The sequence below is a fragment of the Vipera berus genome, assembly GCF_964194415.1.
Source record: "Vipera berus genome assembly, chromosome: 2".
Taxonomy (NCBI): Eukaryota; Metazoa; Chordata; class Lepidosauria; order Squamata; family Viperidae; genus Vipera; species Vipera berus.
Genome location: NC_138203.1, coordinates 135827164 through 135850141, shown reverse-complemented (window position 1 = coordinate 135850141; position 22978 = coordinate 135827164). Strand labels below are relative to the sequence as shown.

Sequence of the window (22978 nt, the reverse complement as noted above, 5' to 3'; positions counted from 1 at the left end):
ATCATGTACCACATTGCTGCTAGGTGCTCCTTTGGATCTACAACAACTGCTTTAAAGATCTTTAAGAGCATCCTTGAGAGCAAAAGGGACATTTTTACAATTTGAGGAGAAAATGGATACACATTTGGATGTCTATAACAGAGGAACATCCATTCTGATCCAGGAAGAGCTTAATACACACACTGTATCTGTAGCATATATGGATGTATATTTGGCTCATGGTTAGCTATGACCCGCTCCTTTTATTGGCTATCAGGGCTGGTTTAGACTTTTTCCATCACTCCCCGAGGCAAAGTCTGGGGAGAATGCAGCTCCACTGACTGCCTCCTGCGAACTTCCCGCTCCTCCCAGTCTTCTTCTGGCTCGTAGCCTTTGAAGATTGCTAGCCTCTCTGACAGAGTCTTCCTATGAGGGAAGAGAACATAATTGTAGAGCAAGGAAGCCATCACTGCTCCAACCATGGGACCCAGCCAGAAGACCTGTGCATGGAAATGAGAACATAAGAGACTTAGAAGCTGGCAGACTCAACGTTCCTCTTTGGGTAACACACAGCCAAAAGACAATTGGTAGATTTAAGTTAAACATCACCATTTCGTCTACATTTTTTCCCTGTGGAGAGGAAGAATTTCATTAAAACAGAATTCAAATAATTTATTGGGGAAGGCAGGAGAGGAATTGCAGACTGCTTCCTTCCTCATCACGCCTCCCCATATGTTAGGAGTTCTGGCCTCAAGAGTCAATTAATGAATTTGGTGATTCTTTTTCATCTACTGTACTACCCTTTTTTGCCTTCTCCTTTTGAAAGCCTCCTTCTTCCTTTCTACTTATTTCTATAAATCACTTGTCTTCCTAGGGTTCTCCAGCATTCATAAAGCCATTTTGTAACGCTCCTGATAACTGTGATCCTTGCATCTGGAATTCCTTCTTCTTTGACTCCTAGATCCTTCTGCTTGTCCTTAGATTTGAGTAGGCCAATCAATAACAGCCAGAGATCCTTCTGCTCATAATTCAGCTCTTAGTGACAGTGTGGCAGCTAAACTAATGATTACCAGTTAATCCTTAATATATGTTAATTCTGGAATCAGTATACGGTCCATCTCAATGGTTTTCTATCTGTTTTCAATCCAAGAAGCTTCGTACAATTATCAGAAAATTTCTCGTCAAAGAAATCAGTTATGAATATTTCTCTGCAAAGTCTACAGTGCCAAAATGCATCCAATATATTAGTGGAAAATCAAACAAGGTATTATTTCCTATTATTCAGATGTCAGTGCTGAGTTATTTTTTTTTATTGAAAAGTTTTAAAATACAATTTTCCTTTAAGAATCCCCCCTTCCCCCTCCCTCCTCCCCCCCCTACCTCCCCCCCTCCCCTCCTCCCCCCCCCCGACTTCCCAGAGCTAAATACAAGGTATATATATAAAAAGCAATCATAAACAATCATATACTAACAACTATAAACTCTAAAATCCATCACTCTCTAGCTTATAAAGGATAAAACAAGCCTTAATAATATTGAATATGTATAAAAAGAAACTAAGATAAGAAAAGAAAAAAAACGAAAGAAGACTTATTCAAATGCTACATAAAACTTCTTAACCCTATACTTGTTCTGGATAAACTCAATCCATTTTGTCCATTCCATAATATAGCGTTCTTGCGAATGATCTTTCAAATAGGCCGAAATCTTCGCCATCTCTGCCAGGTCTGAAACTGTTCTGAACCAGCCTGCTACCGGCCTTGCAATAAGGCAAACCCCTGTTCAAACAGTAGAGACTGGAGAGCGTCTGAGGCTGGAAAGCGTCTGCCAAGATTTATTACTCAAACAACAGAACAAGAAACAAAAACACTGGAACTTGAATCCTCAAACGGAAGGGTTGCTTTCAGCAACCAGCCCTTCCCCAAACACTCCTTTTATTTAGAGATCAGGGCGTGGCCTCCCTGTGCCTCCTCCCGAGGAGTCCCACAGCCTTTCTCTGTTTGTTCCTGCTCGACTGCCTCCTGCGTCGGGCGTCCTTGAACAGGGCCAGCTGTGGGTCATCATCCTCCGCACTATCGGGCTCACGCAGCTGAGAAGAGGGCCCCGGCTGGGGGCTCTGCGAAGCCTCCAAACCATCATCAGCTGGTTCGTCTTCCACACACTCCTCCTCCCCCTCATCTGAGTCATCCGAGACATCTGAGCCGGCTGCCGGACCCACAGGCTGGCCCTGAGTCACAACAGAAACCTTTAAAGTCCACTCTTCTATAGTCGGCAGTTCCTCTTTCTTCCAATATTGGCCTATCAAAAGTCTTGCCGCCGTGATTAAGTTCAACATCAGCTTGGTGTCCACAACTGTAGCGTCTGCAATTATTCCCAACAAAAAAAGTTGCGGACAAAACTTTATCCTCTGTTTAAAAATCTTCTGCATATTCCACCAGACTTTTATCCAAAAAGCCTTAACCTTCTTACATGTCCACCATATGTGAAAATATGTTGCATCTTCATCACCGCACCTCCAACATTTAGGCTGATAATTCGGATACATACTTGCAAGCTTTTTAGGATCTAAATGCCATCTATAAAACATTTTGTAAAAGTTCTCTCTTAGATTTTGAGCTTGAGTAAATTTCACGTTCCTCACCCAAATCTTTTCCCACGTGTCCATTGTGATAACTTCCTGGATGTTTTGGGCCCATTTTATCATACAGTCCTTAACAAGCTCTGTTTCTGAGTCAATCTCTATCAATGCAAGATATATCCGTTTGATATGTGCTGGTCCCTGATTTCTAATTTGCTTTATCAAATTTTCATCAGTCATTGTAAATCCATTTTTCTGGTCTTCTTTCCACCTGGCCCGTAACTCAGTGCTGAGTTATTATATACCTCCCAAGCTAAGGCAACAGAACAAAGATGCTAACAGTATAGTTCCTCTGATGGGGAGTTAAAGAATTCATGGACAACTGCCAGAGGATTTTGCTTCCTTCATTCTTTCACTTCACTGAATATAAAGTCTCCAAAAACACAAAACAAGAAACCAAAGTCAGGTCCAGTAACAAATTGGCCTGAAACTGGTTGAAACAAGAGCCTGAAATGTTCATGTAGAGCTGGAATGAGGTTTTAATCCATTGCCATACCATTGAAACTTCCTCTCATTAAAAATGTTTGTGCCAATTGCAGCTGTTCTTGGAAGGGGAGGCTCTGCCCTCAATCATTCAGGTCTTAACCCCTTCCCACTTTGACTATTGTAATGTAATCTAAATGGGGCTGTCCTTGAAGAACATTTGGAAGTCGCAGTCGGTCTGCATGTAACAGTACTGCACCGTTTAGGGTGCACCTGGCATTCCCAGGTAGCATCTCTGCTTCATAAACAGCACTGATTTCTAATAGCTGTCTCCTTCTCGTAAGGTGATGCTCCTAATTAATCACAGGAATACAGAGAGACACCTTGTGCTGCTAGAAGAAATGGACAGGGCCAGATGGCCAAAGGAGATGGTTTCATCTTGTTTTCGTGTACCTTGCTTTTTGCCTTGTGTATATGGCATCCATCCCTTTCTTTTCAATAATTCCTATGCACAGGCATGAACAAACCAGGACAAACTTCAACTCTAAGAGATCTTGGTAGCCTTCTGATATTGTGGTGTCCCTTCCTTATCTTCCTATCCTGCTCCTCACTTGTATTGACACATGGATGTGAGTCAGAGAAGAGGGAGACAATACTCTGAGGGATCACATCCATGTTGTGAAAAGAAGGGCAGAAAAGACTTTTATTTATTGAATTCTTGGTCACACTTGGGTAGTGCAAGGACATGGGTTGTGTGGAGTCTTCAGCTTTGGTCTCTAAGGCCTGGCTCTTCTTTCATAGTTTCTCTGAGACTCAGCCATCCTAGTAAGGATATTTTGGGACAGGAAATCTTTCTATCCCCTTTCATCGAACCAATTTTAGCAAAAAATGTCCCCCCCTGTCATGAATAGGAAGAGAGAAAATGCAGTTGCCCATTTAAAAAATACTGAGGGAGGAGAAGATACAAGTTTGGCTTCTTTCACAAGAAGTCAGAGAATATCTGTCTTTCTACATGTGAGAGGCAGAAAGGCGATATGCAAATATGTGATTCTGTCAATGATCAAGTTAATGAAGATGCTTGCTTATATGGATGATGGTATGTCCCCAATGGTTGAGACCCCTAAGATTCACAAATCCCCAAACATTGCTATCCCTCTTTAGTGGTCTGCTGCAACTGTAGATTATCTGGAGTAGCCTTTCTCAACCTTCTTACACTGGAGAAAACTTTGAAATAATGTTTGGGTTTGTTGGAACTCTTGCATAAAAATCACCCCCAAAAATGTGATAGCTTCACAATGCATTCATTTCATTTCTAACATACGCCATCTATGTTTTCAAAGGTTACCATAACAAAATGGCAGACTAGCATCTGAGTTGTGGTGAGTAGACATTCCCTTCCTTGCAAGCGCTAGTGTGTAAAGTTTTTTTTTATTTTTTTTTTTGGTTTTGTTTTTTAAATTGGGATCTCCAGCAGAACCCCTTCCACAGAACCCAGTAGAGAAAGGTTGGCCAGGTATCTTACCCAGTGGTCGTCAAATTCACCAAGAATCACAGCAGGGGCAAAAGATCTAGCAGGATTCATGGAACAGCCGGTGTAGTAGATCTAGGTAGAAAAGTAGGGTGAAATTAATGATATATATGATGAAAGGTGGAGGCTGGATGAAGGCTATTACTGAAGGTTACAGAACATAATCTCATCTGCTGATCTGCTATAAGTTGATGTGTGTGTTTGTATGTGTGTGTGTGTGTGTGTGTGTGTGCGTGTGTGTGTTTTGTCTGCCAAATCTAGGGCTGACAGAGTGATTGGTTCAATGACATCCAGCCAGCTTCCCTGCTTCAGAGTGGACTACAGTCTGAGTTTTATTTATTTATTTTTCACATTTTTCTACTGCCCATCTCTCTCAGAGTTTTCATGCTTATACTCTGCACCTTAACTGCTATATCACACTGCCTGGTGTGTGTGTGTGTGTGTGTGTGTGTATGCGTGTACATGCACGTGTAGTTTGTAGGAGAAAGAGATTGGATTAGACAATCTTCAAGATACCTTTCAACATATACTTTGATTCTTTATGGGAAAATCCAGGTTCAAATCTCAATTCAACCTTGAAACTGATGGAAACATCTTGTTGGACTGCTGATTTATTGCACAGTTTTATATAACAGGATTTCTAATAAAAATGAGAGAGAAAATCCATGTATATCGCTCTAAAGCATTAGGTAAATTAATGTATGTGGCCAGATCTTTCGGCAGTTTTCTTTTCCCTTATTTGTTTTTCCTGAGAAGAAAATAGCAGTGATATATTCTGATTAAGCAAATAATTTGAAGACCTTAAATAACAGTTTAATACAGCATAATGGCTTTAATGAAAACTGGCTAAACGGTAAGAAAGACCGTGTAAATATGTGTCCAAAGCGTCACTGAGACTGGGCTATCAGCAGAAAATGAGGAAGAATGAAAATCAAGGTTGAGTAAAACTTTGGAGAGGATAAGAAAGTTTTAGATTTCAAGAAGAGCCAAAATAATCAGGAAAAAAAAGGTCGAATCAAAAGGACAGGATTGAAATAAAAAAAAATAACATATACCTGAATAACTGGCCTAGCTATGAACCAGATGTTTTATGCCGGGTAATTATATGGATATCTCTGAATCTCAACATGGGGTCTTTTTTTTAAAAAAAAAAGCTTGCATGCTTCTATTAAAACCAACATTTACTCTACTGTTTTTTCAACAGAAAATCATGTTCCATTAGACTTGTCATTCTTGCTATAAATAACAATAGCACTTAGACTTATATACCACTTCATAGTGCTTTATAGCAGTCTCTTAAGCTGTTTCCAGAGTCAGCATATTGCCCCCCCAAATCTGGGTCCTCATTTTACTGCCCCCAGAAGGATGAAAGGCTAAGAGTCAACGTTGAGCCAGTCCTGGCAGTGGGAATGCAAACCCAGCCTGCAATACTACATTCTAACCACTGCACCATGGCTCCCGCTGGCAATAAAGCCAGGGTAGCAATAGCCTCGATATCCAATGGGACACTTTTTGGTAAAATAAGGAGAAGACAATATCCTTCCTTGCAGCCATTTCTATGTCTACAAAATCTGTTGCAGAGGACTGAAGTAATCTTCATGGGCATTATTTTGAAAGTACAGGTTGTCCTTGACTTATCCATTCATATAGCGACTGTTCAGAGTTACAATGGCATTGAAAAAAGTAACTTTATTCATTTTTCACATGACTATTGCAGCATCCCCGTGGGCATGTGATCAAAATTCAGATGTTTGGCAACTGGTTCCTATTTATGATGGTTGCAGTGTCCTGGGTTCATGTGATCACCTTTTGCGATCTTTTTTTTTAAAATTCCATTTATATCCCACCCTTCTCCGAAGACTCAGGGCAGCTTACAAGCTTAGCAGTAGCCTTCATTCTATGTATATGCCTGCTTATGAGGGCTTTCACACACACCCCAAGCGGCATTATTACAAAGTCAGCTTAATTGCCCCCAACAATCTGGGTCCTCATTTTACCTACCTCGGAAGGATGGAAGGCTGAGTCAACCTTGAGCCTGGTGGGATGCGAACCTGCACTAATTGCAGGCAGCTGGTGTTACTTAAGGAGGCATCAGCCCACTGCTCCACCAAGGCTTTGACAAGCAAAGCCAGTGGAGAAGCCAGATTCATTGAACAACCATGTTACTAACAACTGAAGTGATTCATTTAACAACTGGGGCAAGAAAGGTTATGAAATGAGGCAAAACTCACTTAACAGCTCTCTTGCTGTGTTGCTTATCATTAGACCTTTTGGGCTCAATTGTGGTCATAAGTTGAGGACTGCCTGTAATTGAGCAGAATTGGGAAAGGAGGAAGGAAGCCCTTTCGTGCAAGCAAAAAGCCACATTTTATCACTGGGATTGGCTTATGACAATATATTAACAAGGGCAGCCATTATGAGTACCACTAAACAGATTGATACACTGAACTATTAAATGCAATCACTTGTAGATCTCAGCAAGTAGCTAAGGATGATTGAATCCCAATTGATGATAACATCCTCTTAATAATATGACCTCAGATTAGTTATATCTAGAAAAGGAGGGAGAGGCAGCTGCAACTATGTGCAGCCCAAACCCATTGAATCAGGATTCAATGAGTAGATATGTGCTGAATCCATAGAAAATTGCTCTGATTTTTAGCCACGAGAAACTTCACCTGAAAGGGCCATTCCTTCACCTCCAAAATTTGAGTTTCATTGTCAATATTACCTTCCATGCCCCCAAACTTTATTAAATTTCAATTTAACATCCTTGCTTAATTTTGCACAGCAAAATTAATTACGCACCCCAATGAGGTGACCCAGGATGACAGAGAAACCAATAGACAAAGCTGGGGATCCTAGGTTGTCGGTCCTATGATCATCAGTGGAGGCAAAAATGCACAGAACCAATTGAAAAGTGAGGAAAATCTCCATGGCGACAGCTTGTCCTGATGTTGAGTTATTTTGCACCTAGAAGAAAACAGAAGAAAATTAAAATTCCCTTTCTGAAATCAGTTGCTTTTATGACAGCTGAAAGACTTTTTAAACCCTCTTCAGAATTTAATATGTTAAACCCAGTACTGTGTTATTTAAAAACTGGATTTGTTTATTCATTTATATGACGTGTTTATTTCTTCAGCATATATATATAAAAGCCTATCTCACAACTGTGATTCTGGATGGCTTACAACATTTTTAAAAAACAGAAGAGCTTAATACAAAACCTAAAAAAGCAGGTGAGGAACCAAGCCAAGATTAATAATAATAATAATAATAATAATAATAATAATAATAATAATAATAATAATAATAATAATAACAACAACAACAACAACAACAACAACAACAACAACAACTTTATTGTCACTTTGAATGTACACCAATCAGCATAAATCAAAATAAAATTTCATTGCATACAGCTTTCAAATGGTCACCACAAATCAAATCATAACCACATGATGAGCTCTCACTACCATTCTAACCCACATGCCTAGGATCACCTCCAATCCTTTAGAGCCTTTTTAAAAACAGCAATTTAACCATGGGGAGAATTGTGTTCCAAAAATCAGCCTCTGCAACAGAAAAGGCATCCTTCGAAGGTCCCACAAGGTGACGTCCTTTGGCTGGCAGAATCCATAGCATGCTTTTCAGTTGCATCTCATTGTTAAATTTTTGCTGAAATGTTAAGACTTTAACAAACTACTGCTGGGGCCTTTGTTCACCAATAATCTGAGCATTGTATTTATATATTGTAGATGGGTAAAATGGAATACAAGAAGAGGGGAAAGGCATGCAGTTTCATTTTCTTTCAGCTCCTTAGCCTCATTAGAGATGTAAAAATAACCTATACCTTCCATTGATGAATCAGATATACTAAGAAGGGTAAGTGACCAGCCTGAAATGAATGGAATTTGATGTACAACATATGTACTAAAAATGTATACTTGAAGAACAGAAAATCTGCTCCCCTCCCTCATAAACAAACAAACTAAATAGATTGTTAGAATCACCATAACAATCTGAAAATTCAATCCAGTGTCATCTTTTTTTCTTGTCTGCTGTTGGGGTTGACATTTCCTGCCGACCAGCACTTTGGTGGCTGCGCATTTTCCATGCTCCTGGATGAGTCATATGGGTAATGTTTTCTTAGTAAAAATGGAGATGGCAGACTGTATATGGCCACTACCTTTGGGCTATGTATCAATGTCAATAGATGTGGATCAGTGGTGGGATTCAAATATGTGAACAAGCAATTCTCTCTGTGGATGCTGCTTCTGGAAGTCAGTTCTGGGCCTGCGCAACAAAAAATTAGCTACCAGTTCTGCCAAAGTGGTGTGAACCAGCTGAATCCCATCACTGATGTGGATATGTTAACATTGTCCTAATGACTTACTGAAATGATTGAGAGTAAATTTTTATTTTTTGGCCTCCTAAAATGTTAATAGGGAATTGATCCCCAAAGAGGATGACACACCCATCAGCAAAATGGGCTGCCATGTATTTACCAGGTTTTCTATTTCCATTACAATAGTACAGTATCTCACTGTCATTGATTCAATACCCAATGACTTTCCTGAGGAAAAATAATTGAATGAACTGAACAGATAAGATCACTATTATTTGTTGTGGTGGTTTTGCCATTCCAACTGGATTTTGATCACCTTTGACTGGATCTATGCCATTGGGGAAGTAGCGTTCCAGTAATGGCAGAGATTTTTATCTTTGACATATCTAAACAACTGAATATATCCATTGGAATCCTGGAACAATCTGATGTTTGACAGAATCACACTTGGCCTGCATGGAAATGGTGATGCCATAATGTCCCAAAGATGCTGTTCTCAAGGGAAAAAAACCCCAAGGAAAATTCATTCACAGTTGTTGTTTTTTCAAGGAAAAAATGCAAGAAAGTCCAGTTGCCTTTTGAACAGCACCTTTGGGACAAACATGACCTGGATGATTGACGTGGGTCCATAGATGTGGCTCCATAATGCAAGCCCATGAAATCTATGATCTGTCAATCTGAATGCAGTTGATTAATCTACTCTGAGTGGTGGTTATATATACTTCAAGATCTTGATTTTTAGTACCCTGCCTAGCACACAGCAAAGAGGCCAGTCTTAGTTTATCTTTGGAGGTTCAGAGATTGTGTTTGATCATATTTGACTTGCTGAGTTGTGACCTGCATCTGGGCTTTGTTGTAACTCCCATCTGCTTGATCATTGAAGGAAGTAGCCTCACAGATGCATTGCAGTAAATGAATCTCCTTTATTAGGGAGTTTGTGGAAAAATTATCTCTATTTTTCTCAGGGGCTACATTCCTTTAAGATTATCTTAAAGGATAATCACAAAGAAGAGGGAGCCAAGCTATTCTCCAAAGCACCGGAAGGCAGGACAAGAAGCAACGGATGGAAACTAAAGGAGAGAAGCAACCTAGAACTAAGGAGAAACTTCCTGACAGTTAGAACAATTAACCAGTGGAACAACCTGCCTCCAGAAGTTGTGAATGCTCCAACACTGTAGGTTTTTAAGAAGAGACTGGATAGCCATTTGCCTGAAATGGTATAGGGTTTCCTGCCTGAGCAGGGGGTTGGACTAGATGACCTCCGAGGTCCCTTCCAACTTCTTCTTCTTCTTCTTCTTCTTCTTCTTCTTCTTCTTCTTCTTCTTCTTCTTCTTCTTCTTCTTCTTCTTCTTCTTCTTCTTCTTCTTCTTATTATTATTATTATTATTATTATTATTATTATTATTATTATTATTATTATTATTATTATTATTATTATCTCTTGGTACATGGGCCAAAGTTATCAGTAAGTTTGTCAAGAGCTAAACATGGGTGGGATACCAATTCCCTCTTGGATGTCACAATTTCCCTCTTTTTAACACCCTTTTCTCCGTGGAGCAAAGCAGCTTTCTCACCAGAAGTTCAGGCTATGAGGGAGAGACAAATAACTCTAACTTGAAAGCTCAACTGGTCTCTTGCATTCAGAGTTAGGCTGTGGGCCATGAAAAAAAAATTGTGCATGCTCCAATTTTGCCTTTCCAAATGGCTTGTGACTTTCTATTAAGAGTTATCTATAGGCCGAAACTTTGTTATCTACAGAAAACATTACTGAAGAGTTTTTAAAATGCAGGGTCTGTTGCAGAGGTATCCGCAGGACGGTAAAAAGCTAAGATGGTGAGTGTGACTGCAATTAAAACCCTACCTTTGCATGCACATTAAAAGAGGTTGGCCTTTGATTGCCTAGTCATGCCTATCATCTTAACTTTTTAAATCCTCCCTGTGGTTGCCCTGATCCAGGAATGCATAACAAAAACCAGTTGGTCAGATACAGTTTTCTTGCCTAAGAGATGTATGCATAATTCATGCTTTCAAGGAACATTTCTCTTCCTCCTTCAGGTGCAGTTCCTGTGGTTGAGTCAGAATCTCATTGGGCACGTAAACAAAGCCCATGGGGAAGAAAAGGCAACCCAGGACATCACATCAACATCTTTTTTTCTCAACACGGTGATCTAGCTTGATAGGCATTTCCCGTTGGTAGGCTTTTCAAAGCTGCATGCTTCTTTTTTAAAAAAAAAAACTTGTTTGACTGAGGAGCACATGAATGTTGAAATGGTGCTATGACAGCTTTCATCGAAAAGCTGACATGGTGGGTGTGATTAATTTCAGTGTAGTATATTTACTTATGAAGAGGCAAATGGAGGAGGGCATCCCACATATCTACGTATCAGGTCTATTTATAATATCTTTTGCCTTTTGCATATAACTCCCTACCAGTTATATTCTCTACAAATATCTCCAAAGTTTATGTAAGGAGCAGCACTATGAGGATTCTGGAAATAAAATTGATTCTGGAAGTTATCATTTTGCACTATACCATGCAATCCCCTCCCCCTTTTTTCAGGAAAAAACAACAACAACCAGGCACTAGGAAATGCTGGTGTCCATAGGCTCCAAGTTAAGGATCCCAGGGTAAAACAATTCCTTGAGAGTCTTAAGATGAAGATCTGGATTTTGTGTTGTATTGACACAACAGAGGGAATGAACCAAATATAACAGTTAAATGCATTTATTTTCATAGTTTCTCACCACAGTAGTATCATGATCTTTTCCTTTTGTTAATGCCAGTAAGTTAAAATACATTTCCAAAGAGTCAACAAAAAGTCACAACAGAATCAACTAACTTTACCTAGTCACCAAAGAGGCACTCAAGTAGTTATATATTTTTGTTGCTTGATTGAGACTATACCAAATGAAGAATATTCTCAAAACTCAGGTCAAATAACCTAGTTGTTTAGCTGCAATATTAAGGGATCCTGAGAGCTAAGTTTGAATTATTCCCATATCTCTTTGCCAATCAGGTCTAGGTCTAGTGTACATTTGACCAGCCAGATTTTAAAAAAGGGTCAGTATCCAAATAGGTCTTTTTATTGTGTTCAGTCATTTAAGTGCATTTATTTGCATTTAAGTGCAGATAAAAATCTGATTATTGTTACATTATTGCTACTGGCATTACCAATCAGTCTCTTGCCCTGTGGCAGAGATCTATTCTGCTATATCTTACATAAGATTTTGGCAAATAAAAGTTCAGCTGATAAAGTAAAAAATGGCAGAGGGGACTATCTCAACTCTGAAGAATGGCCATCAGGTTACCTAACTGAATGTGCATGTAGATTACACTTGTAAAACCTAATTGTATACAATTAGAAATATGCAAGCATTCCTGTTCTTCTCCAGCTTGCCTCTTGTAAAATCACCAACAATTATGGATTAAGTTAATTCCCAATAGGCAACTACTTTAATGGTTCTTGGAGGATGCCTTAATAGTCAACACATGTCTCCAGAGGCTTGTAAATTATTCCTGAGCTATATGTCCTATGGAGTCTTCTTGCAGACAGCTCCAATAAATTATCTTAGTAATTGTATTAGAGTAAACTGCCTTATTGGCCTTTCGCAAACCGGTATACATAAATTGGAATGTTCCCAGAATTCCAAGTCAACAAAGTTAAAAAGTCAAGCTAGCAGTACAAATGATTTTCATGTTGATTAATACAACCTTTTTCAACCTCTTCCTCAAACACTAGTAATACATTAGATATCGTTGGATATCTTCACTTCTTAACAACACAAGGAATTTTAATTAACTAGATTAGTTTATAAACAAAAACATCCATAATAGTTTATAAACAAAAACATCCATAATACAATATTATGATAATAAATAGAACCATTAAAATATTTTCAATTACCTTCAAGGCAGTGGTGGGATTCAGCTGGTTCACACCACTTCAGCAAAAACAGTAGCTAATTTTTTGTTGTCCAGGCCCAGAATGGACTTCTGGAAGCGGCATCCACACACAGAATTGGTTTTTCACATATTTGAATCCCACCATTGCTTCAAGGTGGATCACATAATTATTTAAAATTATCTTTAAAGTGGAACTGATTTAACTAACTAAAAAGGGTTTCCAGAATAATGGCAGCTTAACCTGCTTCTAACCAACAGGATCAGGGCAAACCTGGTTCCTTGCAGTTAGTTACTATACAATATGGAGACACTTACAGAAAAGCTCCCAGCTTCATCAATCCTGATCTCCTTGTAGGAGGGAACTACTGTACCAGCATTTTCCCCAAGTTGCTTATATTGGATGGGACAAATCTGGTTGATGGAGGTGGTCTTCAGCAACAAGCCATATAGGGCTTCCTAAATAACCCCTTTAAATTGCACCCAGGGAAGTACCTGTAACCAGTGCAGGTATTTTATGTTATCCTGTACCAGTTAGCACAAGGGATACTGCAATTACAGTTTCTCAATGGTCTCCACAGAGTGCATTGCAATGCATCAGCCAGGTAGTGATGACAGCATGAATTGCAGTTGCTAGCTCCTCCTGCTCCAGACTGTAACTCAGGGGTCTTCAGACTTGGCCCTTTAAGGACTTGTTGACTTCAGCTTTCAGAATTCCTCAGCCAGTGTGCCTGGCTGAGAAATTCTTGGAGTTAGTCCACAAGTCCTAAAAGGGCCAAGTTTGAAGACCCCTGCTGTAACTGGTACACTAGCTAGAGTTGGGAAAACAGCCTCCTGTTCACAATATGTATCTGCCCACTCAGCGGTAGCCATGAATTCAGGAGGAACCCCCCAAATCACAGACTTCAGAGGCAATGCCATCCCTTCAAGATATATCTCTGGAGTCCACAAAAACCTTCAATGCATAACCAGCAATTCTGCCTTGCATGGATTTAACTCCATCAGCTTCTTCCTATCCAGGTCCTAACAGCCTCTAAACACTTGGACAAAACCTTCATTATCCGTTATGAATGTGGGCCAGAGTAGCAATGTATAATTGGGTGTCATGAACATATTATTGATACCAATCCAAAGTAACAGATGACCTCTCCCATTAGCTTTATGCAGCTACTGAAACGTTAACAGAAGAGGGTCAGAGTCTGTTGCATGCCACACATCAAAGGCCACTGAAGTGAATTTTCTTGCCCTAAAGCACAATGTCCCAGGCCCCAACCCTTGCAAGTAGTCAAAAAATATTCCATGTTTGATGGTATTGAAAGCCAAGAGAAGATCTAAAAGAAGCAGAACACACACACACACACACACCTGCTAAGTCCTAACAAAGTAATCCACTAACACAGGGGTCTTCAAAACTCGGCCCTTTTATGACTCATGGACTTCAACTCCCAGAATTCCTCAGCCAGGCACAATAAGAGATCAGAGGCAATAGTCTTATAATATTTCCATTATAATTACATTATCTATTATATTATGATCCTAGTTTTCTATTAATGATCAGCAATTTCAGAAATAGGTAACATGACACCCTTTGGCACTAGGGTGCCCCCCCCCGTCACGCTCTTGACCTTCCGGTTTAATGTTTAAAACTATTTCAATTTGTAAAAATATATAAAGGAAAAGTCAGCACATTGCAAAGTGCCCTTATTTCCAAGAAATATCCTGGCTCTCTGGAGGCATTAGAAGAAAATAAAAAAGATATGACTGCAACTCTTTTTTTTTCTCCTCATCCAGCGTATGCAAAGACCTTTCAGTGTTGGTAAATTGGGAGAGCACATCCAAGTGGGGAGGAGATAGGGGATTATGGGCTCACAGGGAATGTCTTTAAATAATGACTATATCGACCACGTAGATCTTCTACTATTTGCCACAGCATGTCAAAAGATACCAGGCCTTGGAGCTTATGAAATGGGCAAATGGGTATTTACAATGAGAAGGGAGGACCTGCAATCTTTAAGCTGGTCAGGTGCCATTCTTTGCAATAATACGTGGCATCAGGAAGGACTTGCTTTTTCTGGAGAAACACATAAATAAATAAATTGGCAATCGGGTAGCAACTTGTCATGCCAGCATCAAGGCATAGCAACCTGGGCTTAGCACTGCTTTCACAGAGGAACCGGAATATGACAGGGAAACAAACTGCTAATCCCTTAAATAGGATATGGCCCTTGTGGGAGAAATAGAAACCAGAAAGGTTAAGCAAGGATTAAGCTTCCAATGCTAGAAACACGCAAAGACCATTGTTAGATTTGGAATCCATATTGGTAAATATATAGGACTTGCCCTTATTTATTCATTTAGAAAATTTATATTGCCCCCTACTTGCACGTGGTGACTCAAGGGTGGCTTACAGGATGTAAAAACACAATATAAAAGAAATAAAAATAATAAAATAATAACCTCCCACCCACCCGTACCCACCCCAGTGACAACAAACATTCATTTCCAGTGGGCTCCATCCCACACTGGGTTCTACAGGGCCACTGGCAGAACCACATCTGCAGGGCCTTCCAAAATAGTGTTAGATTGGAGACCAGTCTAATTTCTGGAGGGATGATGTTCCAGAGTGAGGGAGCCACCACAAAGAAGGCCCTTCTTCTGGGTCCCGCCAGATATAGTTATAATAACTACCTTGCTCTAAAATGGGTTGAAAAGACCTGTAGTAAAAGCTTACATCTTTTTGTTGTGATGGAATCCATATATATCTTTAACATCTAGATACTGATCGAGAAGATCTATTGGTGGATTTCTGGATGATTAACAATAAATCAGCAAGGATGCCGAACTCAGGGTGACTTAGCAATTAGAAAAATGAAAGACATCTTTCCTCTCCTAATTTAGGCTGCTAAAAGTCTGATTGATTATGTGCCATCAAGTCAGGTGTTGACTCTTAGCAATCACATAGATTTTCTCTGTGATGATATGATCCTAGCATCATATTTCAGATCTTCCAGTGGTGTGCTCATATTCTGCATCAGGTTCCAGAGAATGGAAAGTAGAGTTCTCATGAAAAAATAAAGTCTTACAAGCCTGAAATCTCCACCACTAGTTTAATGGAATTCCACGTAACAGGAAAGCTCATGTTTCATTACTAACATGTTTAGTTAAAACTGTGTCAGTTAGCTGAGCTCAGTACGGGGAGATCCAGCAGGCTAGGGGGAAGGGTGGGCTGGTCCAATAGCTGATTATTCATATCCTATTAGATCAAAAATTACTCTTTACCAACCACCTTGGTTTGGGATTACATACTGTGGTAAACCATAAGCAAACTGCCTGATGGTCCTACATAACATTAGACTTGGATCAATCAAGTTAAAATCCAAATCCCATCCACTTCTTCTTTGGGCCAATCATTGTGCTTCAGTTTTGCATGCATAGAGTACAAAGAATAGTAACTGACTTCATAGTCTTGTTCTTGATTAACAATAATTGCAAGAATACAGAGCCACAAAGCTAAGAATCCTTGAAATTATATTTCTTGGAAAGCAGAGCATTCCATGTCTAAATCTTTGATCCTACATGGATGCCCTTTATTGGCTGTTCTTTCCAGTCTCAAATTGTTGTACAGTTGAATGCAATGCAAAATTGTTGCTGATACAATTAATTTCTAACACGTCCTAAACATTAGGTTCTTAGTCCATTCCTCTGCTGTAAGGCGTGAGCCCCCCCCCCCCCGCAAACCAGATAATAATTCTTGTATGAACATGTAGCCCAAGAGTCCGCTCACGCACAGATTCTAAATTTATGGACTGAGATTCTTGTATTTTAATTCAGAGCCTCAAACTGACATTGTACTCTCAGGTTAGAAGATTTTAATAATAGGAAACCGATGTGCAAAGCAGTTAGAGCAGGGGAAGGACTCCTGGTGTCTTCTGGAGATATAGGATTATAATGTATATAGGTCCTAGCCTGCACTGTCACTTGGAGTGATCATAGGAGCTGTAGTCCATAACATAATAGAAGGGATCATTGGCTTGCCCCAAGTTAGTTTCAATTTTTAATGGGAAGACCCACACTCTCACCCACATCCAGTTATGAAGATCATGAGTGGCCAGTGAAACTACTTCTAATATATGAAGATAAAGTAGATAGGGAGCTGTAAAAATCTGGGTGATCCCAAAAGCTCCAACACTTTCCAACCATTTAGGGATCGCCCAGATTTTTGCAGTCCTAGTAGAACTGTGGCTGAAGTTTGGAAGAAAGGCAAAATAAAAATCAGCAGTAAGAGAAAAGAAGATTCCCGTGCTCTTTTGAAATAGCATTGCTTTCCTTTATCCAGGCTTCTTAAAGGGAGGGCTGTAATTCAGTAGAAGCGTATCTGCTTTGCATGTGGAAACTGTTAAGTTGGGGGAAATTCAAGAAACCCACCATCATTCAACATAAAACATTACTGAGTTAGCATGGCGAGTATCAAAACACTCCCTATGGTACGTTGTGATGACCCCGAAAGCTGCAATCCTTCAGCCTTTCCACTCTTAAAGACAGTAAAATCCTTACCCTGTTGATGGCCAAACTGCCACGGATATGAGGTGGAGTGATCTGATGCAGGAGGGCAGCCCCCGTCACAGCTCCTAGGATCTGTGCTGCCATGTAGAAGATGGCCCTGAGGAAGGAGACTTGGGAACCTACCAGGCAGGCCATTGTCACTGCGGGGTTAATATGAGCTCCACTCACATGACCCACTGCTTGAACCAAGGTACCAATGGCCAAGCCAAATGCGAAGGAAACCTGGAGGACATTTGGCGGGGAAGCAGGCCAGTTCAGAGCTGAGCCCAGTCCGAAGAAGATGAAGAGGAGAGTGGCTAGGAACTCAGCAAGGATAGCTCGAGTGAAGGCCACAGAGCGGAGTTCCCACATCATGGATGGCAATTGTACAGATCAGACTGGGTTGAAACCTGTAGTTACACTTTTCCTTTTCAGTGATGATGTTGCGTCCTGGAAGGATGGTGGGATAAAATCCGTATGTATGTGTCAACATAGGCATAGAGAAAGAGAGAGGGGTATATATACGTGTGTATATATATGTGTGTCTCTCTCTGTGTGTACCTTTACCTGCAGAGCAGGTAAAAGTTATTTAAATGGAGGTGGAGTCTGGAAATCTAATGTTTTTTCATTCCTGTTCCAGTTGAGGAGGTTTTAGACTCTGCCTTCTCCAATAAACTGAAAAATTAGCATTTGCTAGTCTTTCCTTACCTACTTGACCATAACCTTTATATTTCATACTTTCAAACATATTTGGCAGGGTTCCCCCTCTTTATCATTGTCTTTTTGACCTCTGCATTCCTTTTTTTTAAGCTCATAATTTTTATGTGAATTTATTTCAAGTAATCTATTGGGGTATTTTGTTTGTTTTTTGGCTTGGCTCTGAAATTTCTAAACAATGTCCAAAAGTTGTTCTCTTGCATCCTGTACTTTCAGCTATTTAGACCTCCCAGTATCCCTCATCACTGGCCATGCTGGAGGCAGTGGTGAAATCTGGGGAACAATAATCTCTCTCCAGTCTGATGTAGCTGGAAGTCCAGGTACTTGACTTACAACAGTGCTTGACTTACAACAGCTCATTTAATGACCATTTGACGTTAACAACGGCACTGAAAAAAAATGACTGAGGGCCATTTTTTATGACGGTTGCAGCATCTCCCTGGTCACATGACTTACAGACAGATGCTTGGAAACGGGTTCTTATTTATGATGGTTGCAGTGTTCCAGGGTCAGGTGACCAGCTTTTGCGATGTTCTGACAAGCAAGGTCAACGGGGGCAAGCCAGATTCACTTAACAACCGGGTTACTAATTTAACAACTGCAGTGATTCACTTAACAAATGTGGCAAGAAAAGTCGTAAAATGGGGCAGAACTCACTTAACAAATTTCTCACTTAGCAACCTAAATTCTGGGTTCAGTTTTGTCATAAATCAAGGACAACCTGCATTGCCCATATAGATGCAGGGAGAAGAAGGATTAGGATGTCTCCTTCAAGGTCAGTGTCCATTTTTGGAATTTTGTAATAAAACCTCTTCTTTCTGGAGCCCATCACAAACAGCGCATGATAAGCTTCTGTATCTGAATATTCTTCGAATGGGAGAAATGTGATTGCTTGGAGCCTATGGCCTAGGGCAGGGGTCTGCATGCAGCCTTGACAACTTTAAGACTTGTGGACTTCAGCTCCCAGAATTCCTGAGCCAGCATGGCTCAACATGGAAACCTCTCCCTTTTCCCTCAGCATGGCTGGCTCAGGAATTCTGGGAGTTGAAGTTCACAAGTCATAAAAGAGCCAAGGTTGCCTACCCGTGGCCTAGGGCATCAAGCAACTACTATTGTATTTCAAATTTCCTACAGGGCAATGCTCCACACTGGCAATAGGAAGCCCCCTTATATCTGACAGCAGTTCAGTCCTATTCTTAGCAGTTTGGCATCCTTGATTGATTTTGTGATCCTACCACATTGGTCCCTGCACCTTCATCTGCTCTGAATCTACCTTAGATATGAACAAATTTTCTTCTGCCAGTAGTTGAATTGCCACAAGAATACTCCCACGTGGATTGTATTTCATGCCAATAGTGGATAAGCCTGTAGGAAGATTTGAAAAGAGAATTAAAAGTGTATGAAGTTATATTGAGGGTCTATTCCGTGAACAGGCATGACTCTCAGGATAACTATAGATTAGAACAATGTCCCAGGGAATATTTGTTGGCTCTTTCACTTCCATCTTTTTAAATACCATCTGATTATCCTTGCTGGATCATAATCTGCTCTTACAATTGTTAACCATGGTTAGAAGGTTAGTATTTGTAGCTTTAAGCAATGCACTTTTCATGCTGTCTTCAAATTTGAAAATTTTCTAGCGAAGTTGTAAATCCTTGATCTCTAGAGTAACTTCCTGGCATTGCTATTTAAGGTCTAAGAATGTCATCCTTGTTTCTTATATTTTTAACTATTCCCCCACTCATCTTAAATGTAACCTTTTGCTGGTAATATTTATCTGCCCACCTGAGATCAGGGCGATCTTTCTCCTTAATTCTTTGATTATAGATGGTCATTTCAGGGCATAGAGATGTTGGCTGACATTCAGACGTGCAGAGATGTGATTCTTAATACAAGAGCTTCCCAAGCATGCCTTATAAACATGCTTGCCAAGGAATTCTTGTGGCTGATGGCTCCTGTGTCTATGTCAGGTGTGTCCAATCTTGGCAACTTTAAGACTTATGACCTTCAACTCCCAGAATTCCCCAGCCAGCCAAATTTGGCTGCTTAGCAACTGGCATGTATATATGATGGTTGTAGTCCCGGGGTCAGGTGACCACCTTTTGCAACCTTCTGACAATCCTACAGCTGATGGTCCCTCTGTCTATATCAGGGGTGTCCTTCCTCAATGTCCTCTTTCATTGGAATATTATTCCCCCAAATGTTGGATGCCCTATCACTTCTGACCTTCAGAAAATCTGGAAAGATTTGCTTTCTCTATCAAGCCAAGACTGCAGAAATATTGGGATTCTACTCTCTAAGATGAACTGGTTCTTTAGCTTTGATGTTTAGATTTTTATATATTATGTTTATTTGTATGTATATAATTGAACCATGATTTATAGTTTTTAATATTAATGTTGTTGTTACTTATGTTAGATATGATAAATATAATTATGAGTAACATAACCAAAATGTTTTATTTATTTGTTAGATTTTTATCCTGTTTTTTTACCTGTAAAAGTAACTCAAGGTGGCGAATATACATAATAGTCCTTTCTCCTCCTATTTTAACCACAACATCCCTGACTGAGCTGAGAAAGATTGACTGGCCCAAAGTCAGCCATCTTGTTTTTTATGCCTGAAGTGGGACTAGTACTTACCTTGTCAGTTTTTAATCCAAGTTATGGATTTGATGAATTGTATGCCACTTAAATTTGGTTGATTAGAACAGTTTAAAAGCCCTGTAAATAAATTATTATCTCTGCATAGATTTTCTGTATTGCTTTCAGTTTTGGACTATTTCTCCCCAGGATCTCATTCGATAAATTCCAAATTCTTTTCTGATGTCCAATTATTTCTATATTATTAAGAGTCTCACTAACAAACTTAGCTTGTCTTCCAATGGACCTTTATCCACTATAACTGTCAGTCTATCCTCTCATACTGTGTCAAACTCACAACGTCACGTGACATGTTGTGACATATCACAACTTTTTTTCCCATTGCCGGCAATGGGGTGGGTGCGGTTTTGGCATGACACATCCGGCCTGTGGGCCGGTAGTTTGACACCCCTGCTGTAGAGAAAACCCGCCCCCCATTTTCCCCCTTATTTGTCACAACAAAATGGTTCTTCTCATCAGAGTCACAACAATTTCTTGGTGATTTCTAAAAAAACTACTTAGTATTCCAGTTCATATTCAAATAAAGGGCAATGTCAGAATAAATTCTTATAAATGCTCACCCCTAAATATGTGCATCCTATTATGGTGTAGACCATGTGGCTAGCAAATTTGCTTTTAATTCTTTCTCTTCGGAAGGTAGCAGTTTATTTATTGGAGAATGTATACTTCATTTGAATCTGCCTTTTCTCCACAGAATTTTTGGCAGGAAGTGGCTCAAAGACCACTCGGAGACAGCTGGCTTGGTCTAACAGGTTTATTGAGGTACCGGACAAGTAGGTGCTCAGCTTCAGCTCTTTTATAGCCGGCAGCCGGCCGGCTGTGCCAATCCGCTGTTTGTTCTTCTCCCGCCGGGACTGCTGAGCCAATCAGCTGTGGTGTGTATTTGACAGCTTCGCGTCCTCGTGGCGGTGGTGCATGCGTGGTGGAGAACTTGTTTGACAGCGGGGATCTGTCAGCTGGCTGCGCATGCGCTTTTGCTGGCGGCAGCTTTTGACAGCTGTCAAAAGCTCCCGCGTGTATTCCTGTCACCGTGTTTACCTCATACAACGTTAACATTCTTTTAACTCTTAACATTATATTAACATATAACACAATGTGCATCCTATTATGGTGTAGACCATGTGGCTAGCAAATTTGCTTTTAATTCTTTCTCTTCGGAAGGTAGCAGTTTATTTATTGGAGAATGTATACTTCATTTGAATCTGCCTTTTCTCCACAGAATTTTTGGCAGGAATTATGAGATCGTCTTGTTTTGATTGAGAAGAGAATGAGGATACATTCTCACCTATGAGTACAGGTAGTCTTTTGCAATTACTGCTATTACTTGGCTTAATCACTAGAGGATGCTGGGCTTAACTACATTTGGGTGAACTCAGATAATAAAAGTCCTTGCCTAGATTCTCAACTTGGATGTCCTCAAAGCTGACCATAATATGGGACCAGAAGTTCTATTTTTAATTACAAATCTTTACCTGGATAAATAAGCAACTTTCTCTCCATTGGAGGGCTTCAGTTTTAATAAACTAGCAACATGCTTTCATTGAGAAGGTGAGGAAGGATTTGCTGCTGTTGCCTGGACATCAAGGTGTGGTTGCTTAATCTTGGGAAAACGTGCTGCTGTTTGTTTGCCGCCACTGCTGTCCAGAATACTTTTGAAAGTTTAAATCTGAAGCGTGCTAGTTGACAATACAGGGTCAGACCGTTTGATTCCACATAAATCTGCTTCCTGCAATCTTAAACAGTAAATAAAAAGTCACAGTCATGTGGGGACATTCTGTTACAATCACCCTGTAAAACAAACGTTCTGTGGCTAATTAGTTTAATCAGGGTTAACATCCAGGCTTAGAGATGAATGATCAGCAAGTTGATCCTTCACTAGTCTTGAATGATTTAATCGTCTCTTTAAACAGAAGAAAGGAAATGTATGGGAAACCTCCAGCTCTGATTTTTGCCAACTAAATCTGGTGAGGCTCAACCATTCCTTGGAAATAATATCAGCTGGAAAAAAGCCAATAAAGTGAGACTGAAGTCTAAAAAAGATAAAGGTTGTGTGCTCATGTTAGGAGTAGAAAAAGTGATCAGCTTGGCAGCTGAGCAAAAGAGAAGGTTTTCTTGCACCCAGCTTATGAAATCTCTCACCCAAGAGCCTCTACTTTGCTCCCATGGGCTATTGGTTATCCTCATTTAACAATGTTAATTGGGATCCGCAACTCCATTACTTTATAACATGATCAAGATG

At 40.0% G+C, this 22978-nt stretch overlaps 2 protein-coding genes across 2 annotated transcripts in view; one reads left to right on the top strand and one right to left on the bottom strand.

Moving 5' to 3' along the window:
* FAIM2 (Fas apoptotic inhibitory molecule 2) overlaps nt 1–22978 on the top strand; it is a 149651-nt gene that overhangs the window by 32444 nt on the left and 94229 nt on the right. The gene's annotated exons all lie outside the window — the stretch shown is intronic.
* Nucleotides 264–17734, bottom strand: AQP2 (aquaporin 2; the record flags this gene model as incomplete). The annotated part of the gene is made up of 4 exons (XM_081316616.1): nt 264–479; nt 4563–4643; nt 7377–7541; nt 17372–17734. The coding sequence occupies 4 exons, from the start codon at nt 17732–17734 to the stop codon at nt 264–266; spliced, it is 825 nt and encodes a 274-aa protein (XP_081172742.1).